The sequence below is a fragment of the Hermetia illucens genome, chromosome 2 (assembly GCF_905115235.1).
Source record: "Hermetia illucens chromosome 2, iHerIll2.2.curated.20191125, whole genome shotgun sequence".
Lineage (NCBI taxonomy): Eukaryota > Metazoa > Arthropoda > Insecta > Diptera > Stratiomyidae > Hermetia > Hermetia illucens.
This window is the reverse complement of record NC_051850.1, coordinates 22,981,550-22,993,292: the sequence shown is the minus strand read 5'-3', so window position 1 is coordinate 22,993,292 and position 11,743 is coordinate 22,981,550. Positions and strand designations below refer to the sequence as shown.

At 41.8% G+C, this 11,743-nt stretch overlaps 1 protein-coding gene across 1 annotated transcript; it reads right to left on the bottom strand.

The window, feature by feature from the left end:
- Positions 1-295: 295 nt before the first annotated feature.
- Positions 296-6,889, bottom strand: LOC119650213 (peroxiredoxin-6-like). Its single transcript, XM_038052778.1, has 4 exons — positions 6,681-6,889; positions 723-1,097; positions 588-663; positions 296-521 (listed from the first exon to the last, which is right to left on the bottom strand). Exons 1-4 carry the CDS (start codon positions 6,761-6,763, stop codon positions 390-392), a joined length of 666 nt encoding a protein of 221 aa, XP_037908706.1. The 5' UTR covers positions 6,764-6,889; the 3' UTR covers positions 296-389.
- Positions 6,890-11,743: the final 4,854 nt, after the last annotated feature.

The following is an 11,743-nucleotide window of genomic DNA, read 5'->3' as shown; positions in this document are numbered from 1 at the left end:
TGTCTAAAAGCGTCAAATGTTTCCGTTTCCGAATTCCTTAGTCAATACCAATTGAAAGGAGATTGGAGAAATTTTTCCATTTTCATGAGATACCTAGGTATGCATTCATGTCTTTTCGAAGAATCTTTTATCCTACGCATCTTAACCGAGAGGTCAAAATCATTTGTTACCTTACTCTGGTTAGACCAGTACTCATCTACAGGTATTTCATTTAATTTAACTTAAGTGAATGGAAAAGTTAGGGATTTTCGAAAGGAAATATCTACAGGTCTGGCAAATACAAAGATATACAATATCAAGTAATTGGTTAATTATTTATTGTTTAGGTAAAAATTGAAAACCTCATTGATAACATTTCAATAATAACATAAATTTATTTTCTTAAAGATTTATGAGTAATGAGTCGTAGTTCGGACGTAGTTTTGACCCGAAGGCATAGTGACAAACTCAATTCCCCCAGGGAAAAGTTTTCTGGCCTCGTCGTCTGATACAGTTGGAGCAATCACCACTTTCGTCCCAGGCTAATTAGAAGCAAAAACAAGTATTTCATTAATAAGGAATCTTTATAATTAAACACATCAACCTACCGTCCAGTTTGCAGGGGTCGCTATTTGCGTAATTCGAGTAGTGAGTTGCAAGGCATCGATAGAACGAATAATTTCACTGAAACCAAAATTTGTTATTAATCAAGGAATTCACTAGTAAAGCTTTGATTAACTCACTCAACATTGCGGCCAACTGACATTGGATAAAACATCGAAAGACGAACTACATGATCAGGACTAATAATATACAAAGCCCGAACAGTTTTAGCAATTTCTGGATCATTTTTCTGTTGTTCATCGAGCATACCAAATTTCACAGCCAAACTTCGATCCTCATCAGCAATGATCGGGTATGGGAATTCTCCATGAATATCAGGACAATATGATTTGATGTCGTTCACCCAGTCAATGTGGCTTTTAACTTTGTCAACTGAATGAGCCAATAATTTTACGTTCCTTTTCACAAATTCAGCATTGTGGGAAGCAATTCTTCCCAATTCCGTTGTGCAAACAGGAGTGAAGTCAGCAGGATGAGAAAAGAGTACCACCCATCTGAAATTGTTTGAAAAACTATTAATTTAAAACAAATACCAAATAAAACTGTAGAAAAGACTGATTAAAAAATCAGAAGCTAATGAAAGTGCTGGGGGTTTAACATGAGTACCTGCGGTGTAGGCATAATCCCACGGTTCTCTTCGGACACGGATTGATTTTGGGACCACAATCAAAGCCCCACCATGACTAGCACAGCGGTACTGGTTTATACTGAGTGCAGGCTCAACATTCATACTAGTGGATGCGGGGCCTATCTAACACCTCTGCGGCAACTAAGGGGCACGGCACCCGAGTTGTACAGCACAACTCCACGCTCGAACTCCGAGGAGCTCTGCCCGCGATGTAGGTATAAACACAATCACCATGAAACTCCCACTAGGGGGCCAACCGCAAATAACCGGGCCGAGAACACATCCTCCTGGAATTCTCCTGCAGCATATGCTCTCAGAGGGCCATCCCGGTTCCCATGGTACCAGATAACCTCCGGTAAGGCTTCGTGGCAGAGCCACTTCAGATGAGTCCTTTGCAGACTTGGATCTGATCGCCCTCCTCGAGTACGTGCGAACGGCACTCCCCAACGGGTTAACTGGAATCAACCCAATCAGGAGCTAATAATAAAGATAAACTACCGTTGAAAAGGGTACTAGCTTTTAATGTGCAGTATCTACATCCTATGATAGTTAATATTCATTTTATTAGCCAAAGAAATTTGCAAGTAAAACTAAATAGTATTAGTGGCAATTGTGAGTATGTGGGTAGGGCAGGGGAGAAGCTCAGACTCTGAGTACTCAGACCATAGTAGCCCATTGTACGCGGCGCTCCTGTCGGAGACAGTATCACAGAGTCGTTTTCCCTCCCTAACTGGAGTACATCAGCAACAAACATATTGTGTCTGATTCGTCCTTAGGCCGGGCACTCATTTAGAAAGTGTTCTGTGGATTCCACTTCCTCATCATAACATGGACACGTATTATATTTCAACACTCCCGTTCTAAGCATACATATGTCCAGCTAGTAAGCTAAGGGCAGCCACCATATATCCTCTTGTTGCTTCTGTTGTTAGCTAGCGGTCCACATCTATTAGCATGGAATAGATTCACTTTAATAAAGTATTATCAACCATACTCTCTGGTACTTTCACGGAATTTTTGAACGGACACCCCTACCTCGTACTCACCTTTCAAAGCCGCTAGCTAGCTAGTGGCTCTAGTATCCCAGAGACTATGTGCAGCATATTAGGTACAAGCACAACTTTTTTTGCAGTATAGTAATTAGGTACACTAGTTATGTTGTGTTGTGTGTATAACTTGGTAAAACAAAGCATTAAGGGGTTTCATTGTGTCCTAAAAGACAACTTAATTTGCACAAATCCCGGCCAGCTGATATTTTAGCCTGCAACGACTATAATCCTAAGGTTCTTCTTGATGAGTTTTAGACAGCACCCTGGACTTTTCAAATCCTGGTAATTTATTCCTTGGCATCCATGAACCAGTTCCAGATCCCACAAAGGGGATCTGGTCAGTATAGGGACGTTACTGCTCCTCTCCTGACCATCTCATCCGCTGCCTCATCTAACTCAATATAATCAGGAACCCCGAGCTTATTATGGGAACCAAACGTATTTAATTCATTAAGACATTCCTATTCAAAGTTGAAGTTTATTCGGTTGGACCTAAGTGCGTGGATAGCCGCCTGGCTGTTAATCAGAATGGCAACGTTGTAACCCTTGTGGCTCCTTTGGACATTAAAGGAGGCACACCTATCTGATGGCGTATATTTCAGCCTGAAATACACTACGGTTCTTACCTATTCTAAGTATTCTTTCCATGGCCCATTACAGGCCACATAATTCTAGAGCAGTGCAATCACCGACTATCCAAGGATGGTATTATAAATTCCACTACATCATAGAAGTGTTGTCGATCTTTCTATTATGCGACCTGCTTACTGCCAGATATTTCATCAGACATTCCGTCGATTAAAGAATAGAATATATTGAGAGGTGAAGCATCCTATCTGGGACCCAGCTTGGAAAGGACTCCATCGTTTTGTTTCTGACGACACCAAGAACTCTATTAATTTCAAAACTACATGACTCGAAATTCACACCAAATTTCGCAGAATTGGGTAAATATTTTGGTCTTACTTTCATCAACAACTACGTCAGAAATATTGAGATAAACGCAAGCTGATTTAGAGAATATCCAATGCCCATGTTCGTCTCTTTCATTAACAAAAAATTAATTGTACAACGATGAAGGAAGCATGGCGGCATTATAATCCACATAAGAAAGAAGGATGCTTTGAAAATTCTTCTTTCCTCCTTCAAGTATAATATTCAAGGACCACTATGCCGCCATTAAAGCTTTATACAGAGTGAGAGCATCCTCCAAGCAATTCAGACAGGGTGAGACACGGGGTACATAATCAAAGTCACCCTAATCTAGGTTCGTGACTATAGGAACATAAAGGGAAATGAACGGACTGTCAAACTGACCAGTCTAAACTCCGCTCTTGACAGTACCTCCGTAAGTGCTTGAGTTGCTGACGGCTATGAAGTATGAAGTCTACTTGCACTACTTGACAGCCGCTGACTCCAAATGTTGAAAACTCACTACATGCTCTAAATCAAGGAAGAATTAACCCCCTACAACAAAACTCGATCACACACAGTATTAGTCTAGAAGGGACCACGCCCCCAGAGGCGGTATATCCTATGACGTTGACGAAGTTGAAGACAGCACCATCGGGTGCTTCCTGTGCGGTCGCTCAGCTGTAGCTATAGTTACACTAACTAGCTAGATACACAATTCTTGGCGACCTCAAAGAGATCTTTGATTGCAGGATAGGGTAGCTGCTACTCTGTACTACTCCCCTTGCCCATCGCGTAGCTTTACGGTATCAAAACAACGCACCACAATACTATACCAAAATATTTAGACATACCCTCATGACTCACTGGATATGTGGTCTTTACTGCATATATAGACTACATACTAAATGGTCAAGGGGTAGTATAGGTGCCAGGACAAAACGTGGATCGGTATTCACGATGGAGCATAAAACCTGGCCAATGCTGCTGAACCAACACCAACAGCTCTACTACTAAACCCTATCAAACTCTTTCTAAGCGAAAAGCTACAAACGAAGAAGGATCAGGGCGTGCCTGCCTTTACACCTTCGAACCCGGCAACGATAACGTTGTACCAGCAAATATTATGTGACCTGATCCTGGATGTGAGGAATGTACTCAACTCGGCCAATTGGAACCTTATATTTACCTCGCCGCTATTATTGATAGCTACTTGCAAGAGCGGACAATCTGGTATAATACCAATGATTGACCCAAGGAGTACTTTGTCTCCGCGGGTGTTCTACAGGGCTCTGTACTGGACTAACTACTGTGGAACATCATGTATAATGATGTACTTAACCTTCCGGTTCCAGAGGAGGCCATGGTGGTGGATTACGCCGACGATACAGCACTGGTTGTGGTCGCAAAGCATCTCGGGGATGCTGGATTGTACTCAGGCGAAGCAATCAGTGTTTTTAAGGCTTGGTTAAAGAGTGGTGGACTGGCACTCGCGGAGGAAAAGATGGAAGCGGTTCTCATCACTAAGCACCGCAAGAGAAACTACCCCTGCATTAGAATCGGGAATTGTATCATCACTTCCAAGTCCCAGTTGACCCGTTGGGTAGTTCCGTCCCCACGTACTCGAGAAGGGCGATCAGACCCGAGTCTGCAAGGGACTCATCTAAAGTGGCTCAGCCACGAAGCCTCACCGGAGGTTATCTGGTACCATAGGAACCGAGATGCCCTCTGAGAGCATATGCTCCAGGAGAATTCCTGGAGAATGTGTTCTCGGCCCGGTTGTTTGCGGTTGGCCCCCTAGTGGGAGTTTCATGGTGGTTGTGGTTATGCCTACATCGCGGGCAGAGCTCCTCGGAGCTCAAGCGTGGAGTTGCGCTGTACAACTGGGGTGCTGTACTCTTTAGTTGCGGTGGAGGTGTTAGATAGGGCTAGCATCCCCAAAAGCAATCCGTGTCCGAAGAGGACCATGGGATTATGCCTACACGGCAGGTACTCACGTTAAGGTCCATCTCTCCTTTATCGCAGGTGAAAAAAACCGAAAGGGAGAGATCCATAAACAGATGGCAATAGCGATGGGACCAGCCAGAAAAGGGTCATTGGTCTTACTAGTTGTTCCCTTCCATCGGCGAGCGGCTGGAGAGAAAGCATGAGGAGATCAATTATAATCTCACCCTATTTCTCACGACAGGGTCCCAGAGGACCCAGTGCACGTATTCTCCCGATGTCCTAGGCTCCTGGAAGAAAAGAGGAATATAGAGGAAACTCTAGATGAAGTGCTATCACCGGAAAATGGTTGCTTGCCAGGAGGACTGGGATGATCACAGTAAACTGCGAATAGCAGAAGAAGTGAGGAAGGCGCGGTTACGAACCCCGCGGGTAGACGGAAGGAGACCTAGCTAAAGTAAGCCAAAGTCTTTTAAAGATTTCCACCCCCTTAAAAAAAAACGAATAGACGGACAGACATACAGACGAACAGACAGACTTCCAGAGGGCTTCAGAATCCAAATCTAATCTTCTGGTAAAGCATCAACTGAGTCCCATACTACTCCGCATTGACAACCAGCTATTAGGTGTGTCGGGCAGATACTCTCCAAAGACAAGGAAATCACATAATAAATCAGTTACTTTTTCAGAAATCCATAAACTACCTATAAAGCCGGCGTTTTGGTCATAAATAATATAAGTCTATTCATCAAACTGATATGCTTGATTGCTCCTATCTTACTTCTTACTACTATCCACTCTGTGGATCAAGATATGTATATAAAACACGATATGGCACAATGTAAACAAAATTGAGTCTTATCAGGAATATACACCTCATAATAGGAACGATCACACTAATAAGAGACTTACGAGTATGTACTTCATTTATAATATTTTAAATTTTGCAACTGAAATTGTTTAATAAATCATTGCTGTATACTTAGTTACTCGAGCAAGTAGAAATACATAAATGGTGCCTGCCATATAAAAACCGAAAATAGTCATATTTCGCATTTCAGCCCCCTTGGATACTATGTTAATATAGCGGTGCTATAATATTTAATCAATTCAAAGTGACTAGAATGATAAATTGACCGAGTGAGTGGCGTTTTAACAGATACTCTGAGTTAAAGCTGTATCTTCTTCTTCTTCTTCTAGCTATATTAATAGAACATTGTGATATTTCTAACAACAAAGTTATCTTAGATTAGCCACATCTGACTTCCTAGATCTCAATTTATTTTAGATTAAAACCAAATAAAAATTATTTATAAAAGTATGAAAGTTCGCAAAATATACAATATAGTGTTATTGAAGATATATTCAAATGAGATTTCAGGAATAAATGGGGGTTCCGAAGAGAAGAAAATAAGGAAGGTTGTCGTTGGATGTTTAAATAAACTAGACCTTAGACAAATGGCCCTTAGCATGTATGAATGTCACACAAATTCAATATGGAAGGATATACACCCTTAAATTTCAAACTTCTACACTTTACTTACGAATCTCCCTGCCAGTCATGAAACTGAATTGGTCCTTTGGTGGTTTCAGCCTTGAAATTTGGAACGGTTGCACCCAAACGCATTTTCACAGATTTCTTTTACGAAAAGATATAACACTCGAGTAAGGATCCAAGTACTTAAGAACGTTCAAAAGATACTACAGAAGCTTCTAGCTGTTGCGCGGTTAAATGTGTACTGCAAGTAGGAATTGTTCATGAAGCTTTTATATAGTGGATTCAAGATCTACGGCTCACATATCAAGCCCCTGCGTTATGAAATAGTAATTGAGTGGTAAATGTATAACTCGAGCTGGAGATTACAGCAGCAATCCGCGCTTGTAAATAATTAACAAATTTCATAATTATCTCTTAGTTTGAATGATCAGTTTCTCAGAGAATTATTCTGATTTGTGATAACGTTTGTTTACTATAAAAAATTATGAACTAGAGAGGTTCAAACAATCTGATGACATAAGTTTTTCATCAATGAAAATTGAGGAACAAATTTAACCAATCCCAGGATCTTCCAATGAATTAAAGACCTGAAAATGGACACTTCTTGGGATAATAGAGATAAAGAGAAACCCTTTTGCTGTTTCTAATATGCATTTTCAAATTGGACAATAAGGATCACTGGATGTTTTTATTAATTTATTTTAGGTTTTTCAATAGGCTACAATTTCCTTTATTGGGGTACCTCAAGACCGCCTACTATCATATGATATGTAGTGAGTGATATTTTCCTTGAAAGTGACATATGCCCACAACCCCGATGCTATCGTCCCATCTTTTTGGCCTCAGGGGTCTTCTACAAGCCTTATCAGAAGACTAAATTTCGTGAAAATTTCTGGCCCGCCCGCCTGCTTCGACGAACTTGAATGATTCCGACAACTATACACACTTTTATCAAAATTTAAGGGGTCTAAGGACCAAGCTGTCATTTCAAACTGTCTGCCTTAGCATTCCAACATCATGTCATCTGTATTTCTGAAACCTGGCTGGATGACAGATTCTGAGCTCCTCGAAGATTACTCTGTCTTTCGTTGACAAGACAAATGGCGGAGGAGCCCTAATAGCTGTTGAGTCTCCTCTCCGTGCCGAAATCATGTTTTCCTCTTCCTCCTCCATCTACGATTCTGTCACCATACGAGTAATTCCGCCAATCGTATGCCCCTTTATCATCTCTGTACGAGAATTTTTTCGACAGATTATCAAAGGTCCTAATCGTTTTGTTTCCCTCACTTCCTTCCATTTTCTGTGGCGAATTAAATCTTCCCATGCTGTCCTGGTCCATTATTCCTGGCCTTCCCTCCCTCCCTAATAGCTCCACCAACCCTTCCCTTCCTCTATTCACTTTCATGTACACCTATGACACCCCTCAGTTTAACCTTTCTAGAAACCACTTAAATCGCACTCTTGACCTTTCGCTACGTTGCCCCTGACGCCCATCATCCTCCTCTCGAGTTCGATGATCAGATATCCCGACACCACTCTCCTGTCGCTCGCAAGTCTACCATGTTCAATTTTCGTAAGGCGAACTTGGAAGGTCTGAATTCAGCCCTGGCGGTAATCAGCTGGGTCCCCCTCCTCTCTCCATTTATGTGTGACCAAGCACTCAACACCTTCAATACCATTTTATCTGATCTTCTTCCTTGTTATGTCCCCTCCTCTCCTAAGTGCTTACGCTCTTACCCCGTCTAGTTCACCACTGAAGTCCACAAAAAAACTACGTCAAAAATCCTTAATACGTAAGTCCAGAAACGAATATTTGACCAGTGTGGAAGACTCACTAAAGTGCGCAAACCTCAAACTTTTCTGGTCCCACATTCGCAACTCCCGCTGTCCTGCCCAGTTATCCCCTCCGTCCATTAAATTCTCTGGCTCCTCAGCTAACTCCCTCCAAATATCTTGTGATTTACTCTTCCGCTACTTTTCCTCAGTCTACGTTCCCGCTTCTTCCCCCGAATCCCTCCCGATGGATGTAGCCTGCCCCGCTTCGTTTACCATTCCCCTTCTTCCCCTATCCTTGGCAAATACCTCATTGGCAAACTTGATGCCAATGTAGGACCTGGCTACGATGGTCTTCCGAACCCCTTCTTGCTCAAAACTGGTAAGTACATCTCTCTTCCCCTATTTCTTATCTTTAACAAAAGCCTCGAAGTGAATCATTTTCCCGACTTGTGGAAAGAGGCTCTCATCATTCCCATACTCAAATGTGGCGATCGTACGCTTGCCGAGAATTACCGTCTCATTTCCCTCCACTCCTCCTGTTCCAAAATCTTGGAAAGATATGTCAGCGACTGGTTGTCCGCCCACTTTGGCCACCACTTAGTAAAAGAACAACACGGCTTTGTTAAGCGTGGGTCCACTGCCTCCAACCTGCTTGACTTTACCAACTTTTTCACCAAATGTCTAAATTCACGGCAAGAAGTACATACCATTTACACTGATTTCGCTAAAGCCTTCGGCACTGTAAATCACAAGATACTTCTATCGAAACTCTTGTCTTTGAGCATTTCCATACCACTTGTTTTATAGCTTGCCTCTTACCTTTCCAACCGATCCTGCCGCTTCTCTTTTGATGGCTGCACTTCCCGCTCCTTCTCCCCCTCCACTAGCGTCCCACATCTGGGCTTTTGTTATTTTTATTTTTTATTAACAACCCCCCCTTGAGTACTGTTCCGTGATCTGGTCACCCTCCCGTAACTGTGATTCTCTTGCCCTTGAAAATGTATAACGTAAATTCACCCGTTCCCTCTTCTTTAAGAAAAGCGTCCCTATTGTGGACTACCCCTCTTACCTCTGCTTCCTGTACCTCCCCTTCCTACAATAGCGTAGATCCTATCTGGATCTGTGCACATGTTTTAAACTTTTCTCGGGGCAGACATTTTCAACGTGCCTTTTGCAGAGCTCGAAGTCTACTTTCATTCCCCGCTTCCTAGGCTTTGCCGAAATTACAACACACAACAGCTTGGTCCTTTTAACTTCTTTACTTTAAGTAATTTTAACCATAGGATAAGATTATTGCTTTCTCCTCCTCTTGAGGACAATAAGTAATTGGAGTTTACTCTGTATGTTGTCCGTTAAATTGAATAAACAAATAAATCGAAGGTTGACAAAATATAAGCCAATAGTACGACTCGGCCCGTCTTTCCTTGACGTTCGATAGTTTTATTCGAATTTCATTCCATTTTATTTATTTTTGTGTAAAATCAAACCTTATAAAATTCAGTTCACTCTACGTTTTTTACTGAATCGTTGGAAGATAGAAAGTTTTAAAACGCATAAGATAAGATTACCTGAACTTTATTTGGAATCACTGGAACTACGGTGTCAAACAGGCTCCGGAACGACCTGCACAACGAGGACAGAGCATTGTCAGCATCCGAGTTTCGTACCACCAAATTATAGGTTTTGGGATTTCTTTGCTGACGTTTAAGTAGTTCTTTGGCCGCCAGAAGGGGCCTTCTAGATATTGAGTTAAGCTTATTTTCAAAGTATCTTGGCGAATTCATGGTAGACGTTGCTGCATACTCTAAAATAGGCCTTACCACCGATCTATAGATGACCTTCTGGAGTGTGAGGCCCCAAGAAAAAGCAGTTGCAAAGATAATCATAATAGATAATAGAATTCAAATGATCTCTGACCGAACAAGACTTCGTTAGTTCCCTGCCTAAGAAGGTGATGGATTTAACATGAGGAAGGGTGTGATTACTAACTTTAATGAGCGGGGGTGTGACCCTGACTCTCTTCAATGATATAGATTGGGATTTGGTTGTGGTGATTAGTAGGCCCAATCTACGGGATTCATCAACAAAGAAATTAACCTGTCTTTGCAGACATTTGGAGGTCAAACTCCAATTTTCGCCGGCTGCCAAAATAAGAAAATCGTCTGCAAATTGTAAGAATTTAATACTATCAAAGCATTTATTGTGCAGAGATGCTGTATAAAGGTTGAACAACATAGGACTGGGGAATGTCAACTTGAACGCTGTCCAGGCCTAGTTGAAGGCGTCGGTTGAACATATTGCTTGACACCCATAGAAGAATTTCAGCAGGAAAACAGAAACAAGACATTATTTCACACAGAATCGCAAGACAAACCTTGTCGTAGGCGTTCTTTACATCCAGCACCACAGCCAATACCTGCCTAAGGGTAATAGGCATTACAGTTGGCCGCACGACTTTATATTCATCAATGAAATTATTGATACAAACCTTGATCATCGAATCTAATAGTTTTTCAAACACATTAATGAGGGCGATAGGGCGGTAACTCGTCGAAAGTTCGGGAAGTAGTGAAAGATTATATTTAATATAGAGTTTGGCGTTTGTGCTCCAATGAGCGCTTCCATCTCTCAGTCGCTCTGCCTGTCTGTCGGACCCACTTGTGTTAGAAGCCTATTGGCACAAAATCTGGTGGGAAGGTTAGAAATGGAGTGGGTAGCACCTCTGTACGTTGGGTATAAAGGGGGTCCCCATACAAAGGGGATGTAACATTTTTTTTACGGAATATAGTCATGGGGTATCAAATTAAAGACTTGATTAGTACTTTTCGACATTAGTTTCGTTAGTAATCGTGAAGAGGGGGGAAGGGGGACCCAGGCTGGAGAGTGATCACCTATTCGACGGTTCCATTCCCAGAAACTATCCAATCCAAATATCTGAAAACAAATCATGAAAGCGTCAAATACGCAAGTCGGGCTGAAATTACCGCTATCTACAAAGTTGCGAAAAGCCTAAGGTGTGCAATCCAAAGCCACCTTTTGTAAAAATAAAAACGTTAAACTCATCAAATCAGTCGGTCCCTGGACCATGGAAACAAGAGTGGAAAGAAAAGTGTGATATGCTCTTTCCACAAAAAAGGTGACAAGCTGACATGTGACAATTACAGAGGTATCTCACCACTTTGTTGGTCCTATAAAATTTTCACAAGAATTCTAGAGAAAAGAATTAGACTGTTCGCCGATAAGGCCTTTGATGAAAAATCGACCATTGATCAACTCTTTGTGGTCAATCGGGTTCTAGAAACATGCTGGGAATTCAACACCGATGTCCATAAA

Coding starts and splice junctions, on each gene's coding strand:
- LOC119650213 (XM_038052778.1), bottom strand. CDS start 6,763: ATGCGTTTGGGTGCAACCGTTCCAAATTTCAAGGCTGAAACCACCAAA. Junction 1,098..6,680: donor CATGACTGGCAGGGAGATTC/GTAAGTAAAGTG, acceptor AAACAATTTCAG/ATGGGTGGTACTCTTTTCTC. Junction 522..587: donor CGACCCCTGCAAACTGGACG/GTAGGTTGATGT, acceptor GCTTCTAATTAG/CCTGGGACGAAAGTGGTGAT.